The sequence below is a fragment of the Aquarana catesbeiana genome, linkage group LG05 (genome assembly GCF_042186555.1).
Source record: "Aquarana catesbeiana isolate 2022-GZ linkage group LG05, ASM4218655v1, whole genome shotgun sequence".
Taxonomy (NCBI): Eukaryota; Metazoa; Chordata; class Amphibia; order Anura; family Ranidae; genus Aquarana; species Aquarana catesbeiana.
In genome coordinates, this window is record NC_133328.1 from 473,077,025 (window position 1) to 473,096,699 (window position 19,675).

The 19,675-nt window shown below is 41.3% G+C and overlaps 1 protein-coding gene across 2 annotated transcripts in view; it reads left to right on the forward strand.

Annotated features, from left to right (window-relative positions):
• Positions 1-19,675, forward strand: part of COLEC12 (collectin subfamily member 12) — a 207,418-nt gene that overhangs the window by 166,032 nt on the left and 21,711 nt on the right. For both annotated transcript variants that reach the window (XM_073631440.1, XM_073631441.1), the window contains one exon: positions 7,862-8,908. In XM_073631440.1, the coding sequence (XP_073487541.1) occupies positions 7,862-8,908 (1,047 nt within the window). The remainder of the gene's footprint in view (positions 1-7,861; positions 8,909-19,675) is intronic.

A 19,675-nucleotide genomic window follows, 5' to 3' on the forward strand; every position in this document is an offset into this window, starting at 1 on the left:
TCCTAGCCAACAGGTCCTGTGTGCAGGCAGCCTATTCAGGTCTATTAGTACTGCACAGACACAACTGCTTGTTCTAATGTGACAGGCATGCAAGTGTAGGTTAGTGGCCCCAAACACAGATAGTGTGCACCTGCATGCCTGTCAGATTAGAACAAGTGGTTAATTCTATGCAGCCGCTGCATTCAAAAAGGGCTACCTGTAAGCACACATCATTAATTGTGGGGGGAATTATACCATTGTCATTGGCGGTTCACTCTCGCGACTAAGCGCACTCCACCCCCTGGAGATGGTACAGAGGGTGAATTGCACGAAGAGGCACAAGCTACCAGCAGGATGGGCAGATCTTGCGTGAAGGTCAGCTAGGAGCTGGATAGCTGTGCAGGTGCTGGTAGGTGTTGGACCCAGCGGGTCAGTAGGAGAACAAAGTCCAGGCCAGGCTGGAAGCCGGGGTACAAGGCTGAGAGAAATCCAAGGGCAGGCTGAGGGTCAAACACAGGAGACAGCAGGAAAGTCCCAAAACAGGCAGAGGGTCAAGGCACTGGAGACTGAAGACAAATCCGGGTACAGGCTGAGGGTCAAACACCAGAGGTAAACAGAGTCCGTTAAACAAGCCAGGGGTCAAGTCCAGGAGAGAATCAGAGTTGGTCAAGGCAATCCGGGTCACAACAGGTAATCGATCAGCAGGAAACAGGAACAAGATCACAGGGAAGCTGAGAGACAAACCAGCAATTTGCTGAACAGCAAGGCAGCTTTTATAGGCAGGCAGAGGATTCACGTTATGCGTGCGCTAGTGCGCATGTGCACGCGCCGTTCAACTGAACTGCGAACGCGCGTGCACCGAATCGCCGTTCCGCCGCGCATGCACGCAGGGAAACGGCAAAGCTGACAGGATTGATTCTGGTTTCTTCCCTGACAACCATATTCAAATATTTAACTTAGCATTCACACCCATGTGTAATTCCACACATGGTGGCTCAGCACTATCACAACACACTCTCCATGGACATGCTCTCTTTGATATCACTTCTCACAGAGAGACAGACACCACCACCTTTTCTATTTACCCCATCAGAAATAATATCAGCCTAGTCATTTTGAAGAATCCAGCCAGATTATGCAGAAACCAAGCAAATTATATTGAAAATGGCAAAAAGGATGGAATTATGGCGGTGCTCAAAAAAGAAATTGTACATATATAATAAAATGTAAGTCTTTATTAATACATAAAATCTCAAAATAGAGATAAGGTTCAATAAAATAATTGACAGATCATATACACAATATTTTTTACTGGTCACTGGTGTCCCACAAAAACAAGGATGGTCAAAGATGGATGTTATATTTCAATATGTTTTGCCAGCATTGGCTTCTTCATGGATTTATTTAGGACCACCAGTATTCACACAGCTCTGGTAAAAATCCAGAAAAGTTTCATCATATATCAGATATGAAAGAAGACAAAGATAAACAACACAACAAAAAAAACAGAGAAAACACATATATAGCATCTGTGGAGGTTCCGTGGAGGTAGGTATATACTCTTGGAGCCATGATGGATGCTATATATGTGTTTTCTCTGTTTTTTTGTTTTGTTGTTTATCTTTGTCTTCTTTCATATCTGATAATTGATGACAATTTTCTGCATTTTTACCAGAGCTATGTGAATACTGGTAGTCCTAAATAAATCCCTGAAGAAGCCAATGCTGGCAAAACATGTTGGGATAAAACATCTATCTTTGACCATCCTTGTTTTTGTGGGACACCAGCAACCAGTAAAAAATATTGTGTATATGCTATGTCAATTATTTTATTGAACCTGATCTCTATATTGAGATTTTATGTATTAATAAAGACTTAAATTTTATTAAATATGTACAATTTCTTTTTTGAGAACTGCCATAATCTCATCCTTTTTGCCATTTTCAACTCTCCATACCAGGGATGAGGTGCTGGATATTCTAGAGTCACTCAACTCACCTTTCTAGTTTTAACCAAATTGTATTGTTCGTCATGCATACAGCTTTCAAATTTTGCTGGCCAAACTTCTGGCATTTGAATAGATACTTTAATCCACCATGTCATTTTACATTTAGATTCACCATATAAAGTTTGCTGTAAAAGTTTGGACTGTATTCATCAATGTTTTTCTATCAGATAGGGTTCTGCTTGTCACCTGCTATAGTCCTCACATTATTCTATTTTAATGTCCTCCTGTAGTGACCCCTCCTTACCTATCTGCCCCATTATTTTTTAACTTAGCCTTTCCCCTTCTGTCATAGTTTAAGAAAGTCTTCAAACTTCTCTTAAACCTCCCCCTTAGCACAACAGGCCCCCTTCCATTTACGTTCAGATACCAAAGACAACATTCCAGAGAATATACCCTTGAAGAATCTTACTGTCTAGTTCTCCAAACCAATTTTTAGTATCTTCCACCTTTCATGTATTCTGTCATTGATATAAACATGAACCAATATAGTCACTGATTTTCCTAGAAAACTGCACCAAGATACAAGTCATATTTTGGGCATCCTCTGCAACAAAAATTTGCTAAATTACACCTAAAGGGTTTCAGACCCTGCCACTTTCCTCATCAGAACCCTGCATTTGCAGCAGCTTATTGAAAATGATAAAGTCACTGTTATTTTCATTTGCTTTTCACATGGACACAAACAAACAAACAGCTATTTCTTCATAATAACAAAAGGTAGGAATCTGAAACAAATTTTTTAATATCCTTGCAATGTATATAGATCACCCAGAGCAGAATGTTTTTTTTTTCTCTCAACAAAAGTTACTCTTTAACCCTTCCACTAAATTAGTGGAATTAGTGCACCAAGAGAATAAAAAAATGCTTTAAAAAAGAGATGGAACAGTCACTCATAACTTTAATGCCCTGTACACACGATCAGACATTGATCGGACATTCTGACCACAAAATCTGTCGGATTTTTTCCAACGGATTTTGGGACAAACTTGTCTTGCATACACACAGTCGCACAAAGTTGTCGGAAAATCCGATCGTTCTGAACGCGGTGACATAAAACCTGCTCTCAAACTTTGTGTGTCGAAAAGTCCGACCGAAAAAGTCAGACGGAGCCCACACACGATCGGAATTTCCAACAACACAATCCGATCGCACTTTTTCCTTTGGAAAATCCGACCGTGTGTACAGGGCATTAGAGTCATATGGTGCAAGATATCATATCTGATCAAAATTAATTAAGTAGAAAATATAGAAGAGTTTTGTGACAATAAAAAAACACAGTCAAGTGCAGAAAATAACTTTTCATATTAGACTGTTTTGATGCTATTACTTATGCATAACGACTACAGCTATGAACATTAAAAATGTCTTGCCGTATAACTTCAATCTGTGATATATTTTTCTAGGCTAACAAAGTTGCTGCCTGAAATTATGCATTATGCTGCCTCTTGGTACACTGCACTTATTGAGTAAAGCAAGGATAAAAGCTGTATAATTATACATTTACACAGCAATTATAGTGCAGTAATATACCGTTCCAACCAATCAAAAATCATTTTTTGTTCAACTAAAACTCAAAAGATTCAATCCGTTAGTTTATTATAGGTAAACATTGCTAAAATACATTTAAAATGTGTTAATTTATTTTACAAAAAGAAATATTTACTATTGCATATCTTTCTATTTTGCTATTACTAGTCAGCAAGTGGAGCTCTAGGTTTTAAATATGTTTCCTAAGCTAACTGTAAATACATTGCTGCAAAAGCCTGACATCAGAGCCGAAAAAGTGAAGTTCAAGTTACATAGACTGCTTAATGAGCAAGAGGAGTGACTTACCTTCTCCATCCCTGTTCTGTTTGCAGAAACTTTTAGTTAGAAAGAGACAGATGAAAAAGGGATCCATTCCTGCTCTGTTTTCTCTTTGCAAATATCAGAATGCTCTGCAAAATCGACATGCGTGCACCCTAGATTTAAAGTTTATTTGTAAAATAAAAAATATATGTTATATTTATATATATATGTTATATTTATATATATATATATATATATATATATATATATATATATATATATATATATATATATATTATATATATAAGCTTGTCAAGGTCTTTTGCATTGTACAGTTCATTTAGCACTGATAGGAGAAAGCAAAGTGATGAAATCCTCAGCTGCTGAACAGGTAAAGTGTGAAGCTGTCTTACTGCTGTACAGTTTATACAATAATAACTATATATATATATATATATATATATATATATATATATATATATATACATATACACTGAGCAAAATTATAAACGCAATACTTTTGTGTTTGTCCCTATTTATCATGAGCGGAACTGAAAGATCTACAACTTTTTCTATGTACACAAAAGGCCTACTTCTCTCAAATATTGTTCACAAATCTGTCTAAATCTGTGTTAGTGAGCACTTCTCCTTTGCTGAGATAATCCATCCACCTCACAGGTGTGGTATATCCAGATGCTGATTAGACAGCATGATTATTGTACAGGTGTGCCTTAGGCTGGCCACAATAAAAGGCCACTCTAAAATGTGCAGTTTTATCACACAGCACAATGCCATAGATGTCACAAATTTTTGAGGGAGCGTGCAATTGGCATGCTGACTGCAGGAATGTTCACCAGAGCTGTTGCCCTTGAATTAAATGTTCATTTCTCTACCATAAGCCGTCTCCAAAGATGTTTCAGAGAATTTGGCAGTACATCCAACTGGCCTCACAACCGCAGATCATGTGTAACCACACCAGCCCAGGACTTCCACATCCAGGATCTTCACCACCAAGATCATCTGAGACCAGCCACCCGGACAGCTGCTGCTACAATCGATTTGCATAACTAAAGAATTTCTGCACAAACTGTCAGAAACTGTCTCAGGGAAGCTCATCTGCATGCTCGTTGTCCTCATCGGGGTCTCGACCTGACTGCAGTTCGTCGTTGTAACCGACTTGAGTGGGAAATGCTCACATCCAATGGCGCCTGACACCTTGGTGAGGTGTTCTCTTCACAGATGAATCCCAGTTTTCACTGTACAGGGCAGATGGCAGACAGTGTGTATGGTGTCGTGTGGGTGAGCGGTTTGCTGATGTCAACGCTGTGTATCAGATTGCCCATGGTGGCGGTGGGGTTATGGTATGGACAGGTGTATGCTATGGACAAGAAACACAGGTGCATTTTATTGATGGCATTTTGAATGCACAGAGATACTGTGACAATACCGTGATGAGATCCTGAGGCCCATTGTTATGCCATTCATCCACGACCATCACCTCATGTTGCAGCATGATAATGCACAGCCCCATGTTGCAAGGATCTGTACACAATTCCTGGAAGCTGAAAACATCCCAGTTCTTGCATGGCCAGCATACATGATATGCAGACACGTCACCCATTGAGCATGTTTGGGATGCTCTGGATCAGCGTATACAACAGTGTGTTCCAGTTCCTGCCAAATTAATATCCAGCAACTTCACACAGCCATTCAAGAGTAATGGACCAACATTCCACAGGCCAAAATAAACAACCTGATCATTTCTATGCGAAGGAGATGTGCTGCACTGCTTGAGGTAAATGATGGTCACACCGGATACAGACTGGTTTTCGGACCCCCCCAATACAGCAAAACTGCACATTTTAGAGTGGCCTTTTATTGTGGCCAGCCTAATGCCGCATACACACGATCGGAAATTCCGCCAGCAAAACTCCGATGAGAGCTTTTTGAGGGAAAATGCGAGTGTGTGTGCGAGTGAGTGTGTATGCTCCATCTGTCTTTTGCTGGCGGAATTCCAGCCAGCAAAAGATTGAGAGCATGTTCTCTATTTTTTGGTCGGGAAAAGTTCCTATCCGAAAATGCGATCGTCTGTACAAATTCCGACGTGCAAAATTCCTACGCATGCTCGGAAACAATTCAACGCATGCTCGGAAGAACTGAACTTCATTTTCTCGGCTCGTCGTGGTGACGTACAACACCACGTTCTTGACGGTCGAAAGTTCAGAGAACTTTTGTGTGACCATGTGTATGCAAGGCAAGCTTGAGCGGAATTCTGTCGGAAAAAACTTGGATGGTTTTTCCGACGGAAAATCCGCTCATGTGTACGGGGCATAAGGCACACCTATGCAATAATCATGCTGTCTAATCAGCAACTCGATATGCCACACCTGTGAGGTGGATGGATTATCTCAGCAAAGGAGAAGTACTTACTAACACAGATTTAGACAGATTTGTGAAAAATATTTGAGAGAAATAGGCCTTTTGTGTACATAGAAAAAGTCGTAGATCTTTCAGTTCAGTTCATGATAAATAGGGGCAAAGACAAAAGTGTTGCATTTATAATTTTGCTCAGTGTGTGTGTGTGTATATATATATATATATATATATATATACACACACACCGTGTTTCACAAAAGTGAGTACACCCCTCACATTTTTGTAAATATTTTATTATATCTTTTCATGTGACAACACTGAAGAAATTAAAATAAAGTCCAAACAAGGTGACTGAAGGTGCTCCAATCCAAACTGAAGGAAATATAGGGTGCTTCAGAGAAATTCAGGTGTGCAACACCCCCTCATGTATCCCCACTCATCAGATCACAACGACCCCCAGTTTTTCAGTCTGGTGGGTCATTAAAAGCTTGATAGAGAATCCTGGGATGGCGGATAAGGTGATATGCCTTCAGGTCCGGAAATCCTTTAAAGAGTTTCTCAGCCAGAACACAGCAGGTACCCAGAAGTAAAAACAAAAGGAAACTGATAGTGAAGTACCATTAAAAAGGTTTTATTGAAAAAGGGAGTGGGTACTTACAACAAGTAAGATAAAACAAGCCTCAAAATGGAGCTATGAGTGTAAAAACGCTGTTGCTGGCGTGCGTTCCACAGGACCGGAAGTGACGTTAGTGATACCGGAAATAGCGTCAATGTTTCTCCCTCCCACAGGGCGTCATCAAGGACCTGAGATCTTTACAGATCTTCTCTAAATCCTAAGGTTTCTTGGCTGTCGCTTGGCAATTCGAAGTTTCAGCTCCCGCCATAGATTTTCTATAGGATTAAGGTCTGGAGACTGGCTAGGCCACTCCCTGACCTTAATGTGCTTCTTCTTGAGCCACACCCTTGTTGCCTTGGTGGTATGTTTTGGGTCATTGTCATGCTGAAGTCATGTTTTGCTTGGGGATCAAATACTTATTTTACTCACTGAACTGCAACCTAATTTGTAACATTTGTTTTATGTGTTTTTTCTGGATTTGTGGTTGATATTCTGTCTCTATCATTTAAAATACACCTGTGATAAAAAATTATAGACCCTTAATTTCTTTGTAAGTGGGCAAACTTACAGAATCTGCAGTGGATCAAATAATTATTTCCCCCACTGCATATGATATTTCACTGTTTGCCTGGAGTTTGTTTTATTCTCATTAAAGTGATGGTTAATTAAACAGCAGAATACCAGAGTAGAAAGAGTCTCCCCATAAACCTAAGAGGATGGTCTATCGTGGAGATTCACAGATAGCTACAATGAGAAGGGCAGGGGCAATGCAGGGAGCGGGATACTGGTACTAGCTTAAAACAGGGTGTTACAGTACATATCATGACAGTTTTTTTAACCTGCCTTATCAACTGCTCTTCCCAAACATGATCATGCTGAGATCAGGCGTGCAGCAAAATACCTGGTTTCATTGCCCGATCTAGCCAAAAATGTATGGATTGAGAAAATGTCATCTCAATTATAGGGGCAGATTTGTTACTTGTAAATTGTTTTGGACTAAGCACTGGATAACGTGAACTGAGTGTTCAGACTGAACTGTATATTACTTATATCATGTATATACATGTGTTTAAGTTATTAAATATATTTTACAGATGACCAAGCAGGAGAAAAATCAGACAGCACCAACAGCGAGCTATCAAGTGTGAGGTCAGATATTGTGGCTATTCGCCAGCAACTACGAGAGATCACAGAAAAAAGCAGCAGGAACAAAGATGCTCTGGAGAAGCTAAAAGAGTCTGGAGACCTTATGGATGCTAAACAAAGCCAAATGAAAAGTGCATTAGACAGTAACTCTCTAATGATTAATGGAATCAATCAAACATTGCAAGTCTATAACAGTTATGTCTCCAGTCTGCAACAAGATACCACCAGCCTTCAAACCAACCTTCAACACCAGATGCAGTCAAGCAATGTAATCATTATGAGTGTTAGCAATTTGAATTTAACACAAACCCAGCAGAGGACAGTTATAAGCACTTTGCAGAGGTCTGTGGATGACACCAGCCAAGCTATACAACGTATCAAGAATGATTTTCTGAGCTTACAGCAGGCTGTTCTTCAAACTAAAAAGGATACAGAATGGCTGAGAGACAGGGTACAGAACTTACAAAGCATAGCATCCAATAACTCGGTTCTTGTCAAAGCCAACAATGAGACAGTAGAAGATATGAGCAATCAGCTAAATGCTCTTAATGGCCAAATAGACAACATCACAGTAATCGCTCAGACAAATGAACAAAATCTAAAGGACCTCCAGGATTACCACAAAGAATATGAGAATAGGACGAATGCTAAATTCAACTATTTGGAAGAACGTTTCCAAAAATTTGAGGACGATATAGTAGGAATTATCAGCAACATTAGCCATACTGCTCACCATCTCAGGACGCTGACTAGCAATCTAAATGATGTGAGGACAACTTGCACTGAGACACTGACTAAGCACACAGAAGATTTAATTCAGTTAAATAATTCTCTCACCAATGTTCAACTGGACACAACATTTCTAAAAACTCAGCAGGACAATATGAGACTAAGATTAGATAATGAAGTAGCTAATTTATCAGTTATCATGGAAGAAATGAAGTTGGTTGACTCCAAGCATGGACAGCTGATTAGGAATTTCACAATACTTCAAGGTGAGAGCATGTAATTGACTGTTTCTGGTTTTCTTTACACTTTGTTTTATGTAGTATGATGTTGGAAGACTATACTTATTTTAAATTGCAAACCAAATTTAGCTTAAAATAGGTCTTCTGTGCTGTCTCCAACATGCGTGAATCCTGGTAACAATTGTGTGAATGTTGTGTGAAAACATTTATTATTATTATTATTTTTTTTTAACAAACAGATGTGCTTTATTGTCACAAAAGGGAAAAATACAGAACACCAATTGACATAGTACATAACACTTCATGAAAGGTGTACATGAATGCTCACAGATCAAGTTGGAGTGGACAGTCTTAAGGGACAATGCATAGAAAACATCAATACTGCCAATACTAGAAGTATCATAAAACCTCCAATACCCAGTAGCCCTCCCCACCCCCCCCAAAAAAAAAACATATTCATACAACAGACTGTGTATTATTAGGAGGCTAGCCATGGAGCCCAGACTTTTTTGAATTTTTCGAATTTCCATGGACAGCCTCGGTTAATAAATGTGATCCTATACATGGGTATAGCTGCTTCAATCTGTGCTTCCCAGGCTGAAATGGACGGGGGTGCGGAGTGAATCCACTTCATAAGGATCTCTTTTTTAGCGTAATAGAGCAGATAAGAGACAAGCAACTTTAGATGATAAGCTCTTTGCTCGTCGTCATGAAGCCCCAATAGAGCTAGTTCTGGTTTGGCTGGAATGGATATTTGTAACCTAGAGTTGATTTCTCCAAATATCGCAGTCCAGTATGTCGCTATAATGGGACACTCCCAGAAAAAATGTTCCAATTTGAATTTTACATTTAGGGCACATGGGGTCTTTGTCAGGGAATATACGATGAAGTCTCTGAGAAGTGTAATAGATCCTATGGATAAATTTAACCTGAATTAGCTTGTCTCTAGATGCTATTACTAGTTTGGGGCCATAATCCAAACAGTCCTCCCATCCCTCTTTGTCCAATGATGGAATGCCTGCATGCCATCTGTCCCATAATTTCTCTATCTTAGGGGAGTCTTTGCCTAGGAGTACATTATATAGAGTAGATGGGGTTTAGAGACATCTCCAGGAGAGAGAAGTTCCTCAATAGGATCAGCTTGAAGTAGGAGTGCTTGCGGAAATTGGGCCCTAGTCGCGTGTCTAAGCTGTAGATACCTAAACCTCATCCACTGGGGTAATTGGAATTTGTTCATTATGTCTGTCAGGGAAATCAACTCCCCATTGGGCATTATTTGCCCCAGGGTTATAATACCATATCTAGCCCAAAGCTGCGGGTCCAGAATAGTACGAAAGTGCTTTAACGCTGGGTTCCCCCATAAAGGACGTGCTGGTGATAACTGGCCCAGCCTAAGGTATCTACGTCTAGCAGCCACCCATACCCTCCAAGTCGCCCGAGTGGGTCCAGGGACCTTCAAGTATGCCCCCGGTCCTCGGTATGAAAAGCTACGAAGGTCAGTAAGTGAGCCCAAGCAGTTTGCTTCAAGGTAGACTGCAGCGTTAGTTCTGGAGCCTTGGAACCACCAATGAACCAACACCAACATAGCAGCCCAGAAGTATACCTGAAAATTGGGGAGAGCCAAGCCCCCCAAATCAGCAGGCAACCACAAGGTGGAGCATGCCAACCTGGGGCTACCACCATTCCAAATAAAAGAACCAACCAATCGATCAATCTCCTTAAAAAACGAAACAGGGACCCATACCAGACAATTTCTGAATAAATAGTTAAATTTAGGCAGTATCATCATCTTAAGGAGGTTGATGCGCCCCAGTAGATTCAGTGGCAAATTAGCCCATGCAGAGCATTTTGTACGTAGAGTATTCAAGACAGGGTTTAGATTCTTTATAATAAAATCGGAGGGATTTTTTGTGATCACTATCCCGAGGTATTTAAACTCCTTCACCCATTGTAACGGGGAGGAGGGGGGCCCAGATGCAGCTCCATCATCCAGAGAAAATAACACTGATTTCGTCCAGTTAATTTTTACACCTGATATTCCCCCAAAACTATCAAAAATTTCACAGGGCAGCTTGAAGAGAGGGGCCGGCGTCATTTAGATATAAAAGCGCGTCGTCGGCGTAGAGGGATAACCGCTCTTCCATCAAACCCACCCGCAGGCCCTGGACATCTGGAGCACTCCTGATCAAAATGGCCAGGGACTCCAGCGCCAGGGCAAACAGGCTGGGGGAGAGTGGGCAGCCCTGCCTTGTACCGCGAAACAGATTAAAAGGCTCCGAGACCCAATTATTCGTACGGACGCGAGCTCTGGGAGTATGGTATAATAATCGAATGCCGTGAATAAACTTAGGACTAAATCCAAATCTATGCAATACAGTCCATAAATAGTTCCATTCGACCGAGTCGAATGCCTTTTCGGCATCAAGAGAGGCAATAACTCTGGTCCCTGGGTTATCATGTGGGATAGTAAGATTAAGGAATAGGCGTCTTAGGTTTATGTCGGTTCCTTTGCCCGGCATGAAACCTGTTTGATCTATGCCGATTAGATCCTCTATAACGTGAGATAATCGGATGGCCAGGACCTTCGCAAAGATCTTGGCGTCCACATTGATCAAGGAGATTGGCCTGTAGAATGCACAATCAAGTTGATCCTTACCAGGTTTAGGAACCAACACAATTATTGCCTTATTCATTGAATCAGGTAAGGCCTCCAGCGTAGCGAATTTAGATAGTAGTGATGTCAATTTAGGGGCCAGAAGTTCAGTAAAATTAGTGTAAAATTCGGACGGTAGGCCATCCGCCCCAGGTGCCTTCCCCCCCCCCAGGAGATGTCCCATGGCAATTTGAACTTCTTCAAGCGTAATGTCTGCCTCCAAACCCTCTTTAGCTTCCGTAGTCAGGACTGGAATGGACAGTGAATCAAGAAACAAGGAAAGGGCATAGTCAGAGGCATCCGCCCGAGACGAATATACTTCCTGGAAGTACTCTCTAAAACAGCCATTAATGTTATTGGGTGCTGTAAGTAGCTGACCAGAACTATCTTTGATGGAACCTATGGGGGTGGATGGTATGTTACCCTTAGCCAACCATGCTAGAAGTTTCCCATTCTTCCCACCATGTTCAAATACTCGTTGGGCTGAGAATAGTAAAGCCTTATCCATTTGGTCCATTCTAGCTGTGGAGAGTCCGCGCAGAGCCTGTTTCCACGCCCTATATCGGTCATCTCCTGGGGCAGAGATGAAGTCAGCTTCCAGAGCAGCGGCCCGTGTTTCAAGCTCCTCCAGGGTACAGGCGGAGTCAGGCTTGAGACGAGCAATGCTAGTCATGAATTCCCCTCTAGCCCATGCCTTAAAGGAGTCCCATAATACAGGTGGGGTGGCAGAGTCAACATTGTCCATCCAAAAATTACAAATGGCGGCTGTAAGAGGTTCCTGTAATCTCTCATCATTAGCCCAAAATCTGGAGAGCCGCCATAAGCAGGATCCGGGGGGGTAGTCAAAGTCAGCGTCAGACATATATATTAGCATGCACAATGATAAATCTTCCCTCCCTGTCAGTTCTGACCTCCAGAAGTCTAAACGGCAGTGTCTTGTGTACTAAGATGCTGACCCCTCGGGCATACGTGGAGAAGGTGGAATGGTGATTCAAGCCCACCCAGGCTTTTTTAAGGCAAATAGTTTTGCTATCCTGCAAATGTGTTTCTTGGAGGATACTGATCAGCGGGTGATATTTATGCAGGAACCGAAACACTAAGGAGCGTTTCACAGCAGTACTGAGGCCTCGCACGTTCCATGAGATTATTTTAAACTCAGCCATTAGGTGGGAGATATGGAGGAAGTGTATGCAGTATCCAGCCCGAGAGAGCAGCATCCAACACCACAGCCACATGCGATATCACACATAGTTCCATGTCAAAAACTGTGAGTATAGACAAACTAAAGCACCTGTAAAGAAAACAAACAATAAACAAAAATAACCCCAACAAAATCCCCCACCCCGCATCCCCCACCCCAACCTAGGAATGCTTTGTTCCCCAAACATCAAACACCCAATGTCAGGGAGCGTGAACCAGTGGGTGCAGTCACTTAGTGGAGTTAACTCTTCCACACAAAGTGATGACAGGCTCCGCCACCAGAAGGATGCAGGGGAAGAAGTCCAACAGTAGAAAAATTATCATTATCAGGCTCTTTCAATCCACAGCTTTACAAGCAAAGGAGGAAAAAAGAAAAAAAAAAAAGAAGAATAAATGAAGAAAAATAAGGGGGAAGGTTCTCCTGATGAGTTCCTTATTGCCAGAACATACAAGGAAAGTTATTTCAGCATTTTGTGACAACTCACAGTGGTCAGAGGCACTTGTCTTCCCAAGATTTATCTAGGTTCATCAAACCTCACCAGGAATTGTTGTCACACAAAGATATGCATGGTAGCTGACCTGTAGGCTCAGATGGGTATAAATTATATGAAATTTGAGCTTGTAGTACAACAAGCTAGCACTAGAGTCCGCCAGAGGTCATCTTTACCAACTCCAGAAACTGCAGCAATAGGCACGTAAAACTTTTTCTTTTCCCTTCCCCTCCCAGGAGGAAAACATGTACTTTCAGTGCAGTGGCAAAGAGCAAAACCAATCTCTTACTTTCTCTGACCAGATCATTATTAGTGTGCTGGCTCCAGTAGATTTAAGGCAGAACTAGCTATAACGCATCAAGTGGCAGGCTTAGAGTCCCGTATCACCTGGTCTTGCCAGGGGGACAGTACTTGAAATTCCAACAGTTAATCAAACAAGAGGCACAACAGGTGAAAGTATGGACTTACTAGTTAGCAGAACATGGTCTTCTTGCAGCACACAGAATATGCAACAAAATTGACAAAATTCACTGGTCAGCAGTCATCGATTTGGGGGAAGTGACTCCAGCCATGCGGTAGCTTCCCGGGGGGAGGTAAAAAATCTACTAGTCTCCCTGTCTTGAACCCAGAGATGTGCAGGGAAAAGGATACTGTACGAATGCCTTTAAGACGCATGGCTGCTTTGACGTGATCAAAAGAGCGTCTCAGTTTTTGAGTTTCAACTGAGTAATCAGGAAAGATGAGTAGCTTGTTGTTCTGGTATTGCAATTCTCCCTTCACTCTGGCTGCTCTGAGCACCTCATCTCTATCCCTGAAATTTCGAAATTTCAAAATGAAAGTGCGCGGCGGCGCTCCAGGGGGACCTGGTTTGGGAGGAATCCGATGGGCCCGCTCAACAGCATAAAATGGCGAAAACTGGGCTGCAGGGAGGAGGTTGTGGTTTAAATCCTCAATGAATTCAATTGGATGCTGACCCTCTGCCCCTTCCGCCATGCCGACTATACGGAGGTTGTTCCTCCTATTTCGGTTTTCAGCGTCCTCGGATTTATATTCCAGGGCCCTGATTTTTGTGTGGAGGGCACGGAGATCGGCGCCATGATTCTCCACAGTGTCCTCCACATGTCCCAGGCGCTGCTCAACAGTATTCAGCCTGGAGCGTATCTTATCCATATCTTGTCTGATCATCCCCACGTCTGATTGCACCTCATCCACCTTGGTAGTTAGGGCAGTGATAGAGGCCTGGCAGGTAGCTATTGCTGCTAGTACATCAGCTAATCCTGGCTGAGGAGAGGGGGATGATCCCGGCTGCTCAGTTTGGGATGCCATATCAGTGAGAGCACGCTTCCCGGCTCCCACGCGATCTGCACAGGCTGTCCCTGGTTCCTCTGGTACAGGGGGAAATTGCAGCTTCTTAACCCTTCCTCTCAGAGCCCGGGTCGAGCGGCGATACATGTAGGTGAAGTGTGCCTGTTTTCAAGCTCTTTTCTCTGCAGTATAGGAGAAACAGCCTTGGTTCTCAGCGGAGCTCTCTGAGAACACGTCCTCTCACAGTGCCATCTTGGCCACGCCCCCCGTGAAAACATTTATAAATACAGGTTAGAAAAAAATTATTATTATTATTTTTATTCTAAAAAATTAGAATATCATCAAAAAGTTCATTTATTTCAGTAGTTCAGTTCAAAAAGTGAAACTTTAGATATTATATAGATTCATTACACACAGTGTGATATATTTCCAGCATTTCTTTCTATTAATTTTGGCTTACAGCTAGTGAAAACCCAAAATTCTGTATCTCAGAAAATTTGAATATTGTGAAAAATTTCTTTTTTTTTTTCCAATTCTTTATTTATTTTTTCCAAGAAAAAAGATAATTCCATTACATCATACATGTTCCATAACAGTCAATGTACAGAAATAGGTGCATATATTCCTAATATATTTTCACTTTACACACTATCTCCATCCAACCTTATTTATTGCTGTATACTGTGTGTAGGTGAAAAATGTCAATATTGTAGACTCATGGTAGACTCATGGTATCACACTCTAATCAGCTAATAATTTAAAACACCTGTAAAGGGTTCCTGAGCCTTTAACCTCCCTGGTGGTATTCCAGAGTCTGGCTTGGGGTGGAATTTCAGAACCAAAAGCAGTAGACTCGGGATCGCATCGCAGGATCCAGGAAGAGCTTACTTACCTTGTCCCCTAGATCCTGCGATGTCTCCCCGCAGTGTGAGCGGCTCGTCCTCCGCTCGATTCATCAGGGAGCCGAGCTCCGTTCCCTGTGAGCGTTGCGAGGGGATGGAGAACGGCACCAAATTCAAAAAGTGAAACACACACTATACATACTGTATACTGTAATCTTACAGATTCCATTACTGTATGAAATTATTTCACATCCCTTTTGTCCCTAGTGGTTTCTCCAGTGCCCTGCATGCAGTTTTATATTATAAAAACTGTTCTTTCTGCCTGGGAACTGGAGATTGTCCATAGCAACCAAAACTGTCCATTTATATCAAAAGTGGTTTTAGACCAGCTAGAGAACAGCGATAATAAATTAGAATCACTTGCAGAATTGAGCGATAGTGATTTGTGGGGAGATCCGTCATCAAACACTGAAAAGTAATGACAGCGACAATTCTGCAACTGAGCAAATTTCAGTGTTTTTGACTTGATTACATTATTAAATAATTTTTATTATTATTATATTATTATTTGGTATAATTATTTATATATATTTATTATATTATAATTTATGATTTCGTGTTTCAAAATTTATCATACCCGAGATGTCTACTAGACTCTTGTTTGGACAGATTTAAGTGAGTTATTCCTAAGAATTACAGGCCTACAATATAAAACACCAAATTTCCGTGCAAAATAATTGTACCGCTTTCAGCATCAAAAATCTGAAATAATCATACCGCCAGGGAAGTTAAACAGTCTCTCAGTCTGGTTCAGTAGGTTACACAATCATGAGGAAGACTTCTGACTTGACAGTTGACAGTTGTCCAGAAGACAACCTCCACAAGAAGGGTAAGTCACAAAAGGTCATTGCTAAAGAAGCTGGCTGTTCACAGAGTGCTGCATCCAAGCATATTAATGGAAAGTTGAAGGAAAAAGTGTGGTAGAAAAAGGTGCACAAGCATCAAAAATATTTCTAAAAGGGAAGCAATCAAAACTAAAATAAAAATAAAAATAGTCCTTCAAACTTCAGCAGCGTTAAAAGCTTTAAATTGTTGCATAAAAAAGTGATAGTCTGTAAATCCGAATGGGGCCGAAGTTCAACACAAATCTTTGCATGTAGCAGTTCATAAGTGATTCGTCAGCTGTTTTAAACGTTCGACCATTGCCACATCTAGTGCTTATACTCCCTATAGGAATTGCACTCACCAGTTTCCAGATCAATAAGAGTTTTACATAATAATCGGGCAAAGAAAGGGAGAAGGAAGCCTCATAGTGTAAAACTGTAAAGCTTTTATTTATCTAAAAGACTCCCTTCCCCCTTCCCTAAATACATTGAACTTACAAACAAATGTTTAAATAAAAATCCAATAAAATGGTAGCACGGTACATTGGTTCTGTTATGCCGCGTACACACAACCTGTTTTCCGTCAGAATAAACTCCGAAGGTTTTACTCCGACAGAATTCCATTCAAGCGGTCTTGCCTACACATGGTCAACCCAAAGTCTGACCAAAGTCCGAACGTGGTGACGTACAACACTTACAACGGGACTAGAAAAAGGAAGTTTAGGTCAGGCGAGTTTGCTGGCCAATCAAGCACAGTGATACCATGATCATTAAATCAGGTATTGATACTTTGGCAGTGTAGGCAGGTGCAAATTTTTTTATTATTTATTTATTTTTATTTTAATTTTAGTTTTGATTGCTTCCCTTTTAGAAATATTTTTTTTGCTTGTGCACCTTTTTCTACCACACTTTTTTAGTTTTGATTGCTTCCCTTTTAGAAATGTTGGTTTATACTATAGCAGCTGCTCTATTACTACATTAGTATATTCTACTAAGCGCCGGATAAGTGATCTGTTGAGAACTTTTGTGTTGTTAAGCAACAAAAATAACTGCAGCCTTCAGAGGATTTTGAAGAAAAGGCCATTCAAGAATATGGGGGAGATTTACAAGGAGTGGACTACGGCTGGTGTCAGTGCGTCAAGAGCCACCACACACAGACATATCCAGGACATGGGCTACACCTGTCGCATTCCTTGTGTCAAGCCATTCCTAAACCTGAGACAATGTCAGAAGCGTCTTACCGGAGCTAAGGAGAAAAGGATCTGGACTATTGCTCAGTGGTCCAAAGTCCTCTTTTCGGATGAAAGTAAATTTTGCATTTTGTTTGGAAATCAAGGTCCTAGATTCTGGAGGAAGAGTGGAGAGGCACATAATCCAAATGGCATGAGGTCCAGTGTGAAGTTTCCACAGTCAATGATGATTGGTCACCTGCTGGTGTTGGTCCACTGTGTTTTATCAAGTCCAAATTCAGTGCAGCCCTCTACCAGGAAATTCTAGAGCACTTCATGCTTTCCTCTGCTGACCAGCTTTATGGAGATGCTGATTTAATTTTTCAGCAGAACTTTGCACCTGCCCACACTGCCAAAGTATCAATACCTGATTTAATGATCATGGTATCACTGTGCTTGATTGGCCAGCAAACTCGCCTGACCTAAACCCCAAAGAGAATCTATTGTCAGGAGAAAGATGAGAGACACCAGACCCAACAATGCAGCTAAAGGCCGCTATCAAAGCAACCTGGGCTTCCATAGCACCTCAGCAGTGCCACAGGCTGATCGCCTTCATGCCACTCCGCATTGATACAGTAATTCATGAAAGAAGAGCTCCGACCAAGTATTGAAAGCATACTATACTGTACATGGACATACTTTTCACTAAGCCATTTCTGTATTAAAAATCCTTTTTTTTTATTGGTCTCATGTAATATTCAAATTTTCTGAAATTCTGAATTTTGGGTTTTCACTAGATGTAAGCCATAATCATCAAAATTAAAAGAAAGAAATGCTTGAAATAGATCACTCTGTGTGTAATGAATCTAAATAATATATGAGTTTCACTTTTTGAATTAAATTACTGAAATAAATTAACTTTTTGATGATATTCAAATTTTGTGAGATGCACCTGTTGATGTTTTTTTCAGTATCCGTTTCTTGCTGATAAATGTATAGTGTTTTTTCAACAATAGTCATCTTTATGCCAGAAAATGTGAAAAAACTGTAACGAGTATGAGTATGAGTATGAGTAAGGTATGAACACTATCAATGATGGCATCCACTTGAAAAAATTGCTAGTTGTATGGCCTGAATACCCTATGAGTCATTTAACAACCACATATATGTAGGTCAAGAGTTCTTTTTTAACTTGATGCATTTTTGTTCCAGGTCACAAGTGGCAACTCAAGCATTCCTCTCAGTGAAAGTTTCATTTTTTTCCCCAAACATTTTTTTCTAGTTTTGGATATTGTAGAGAGCAATCAGAGCCCCTGACAGATTTATATTGCTGTCTGTGTCCTCACTAGGGATATTTGTGCTATAAATCTGTAGTGACCATGACAGAAATTTATAGAAAAGCCAAAATGTTACTGTTTTACACCAGAACAAAAGCTAGGGGGAAATGTTCCAATAGAGGCCCATTTTCCTTGGACTGACTGTCTTTTTAGAGAACTCTTTTCACTTCCTGTTGCATCTCCAGGACAAAAAGGAAATATTGCCAAAGGAACAGACAGCCAAAAACAGCTCCAGGTCTCTAGTTTACACTTTGGTTCTCACAGTGGTCACATGATTAGTAGCCCTTCCCGAAGGACCACTGTGACGGCTGTAGCAATATCCCAGGCCTCCTTTAGTCTAATGAGAACCTCCAGAGCCAAGAGCTGCCGACATCCTTCCGAATAGAGTGAGTTGTGAGGCATAGTGGGTGTAGTGTAAGGTAGATTCATGGGCGCCAGACACTTCTTGAATGCAAAGAGATTTTATTTCTCTTGAACAGAACTGTGGGAGAGAGGGTTTAAGGCCAGGACACCCTTAGGTAGTTGCTCTGAGACTTCTACAGGTAGACAGCCATTCAGGGAAGGGCACCCAGCAAGACACCAAATCTGCATGTGTAGCTGTCTCCTATGGTAACAGTCTTAGAACAGTTCCAACACAAGTTGTAACAAAATCCTTTACTTTCTCTACAGTCACTTCTTGTAGGGTACTCAAGCCACTGAGCTCCCAGTCTCTCTCACTAGACTAGATGATTGATTCACTGCCACTGAATCCCTTGAGCTCTTCCAATCTTCACTTTAGTATCTTCCTCAAGCATCACCCCTGCTTCTCTGCTGGGTCCCTACCTTGGCACTCAGATACTTCTCAAGCTTCACCCCACTGGCCTGCTTGGTTCCTGGCTTGACACACAAGGCTGCTCTGCAAGCGTCACCTCTG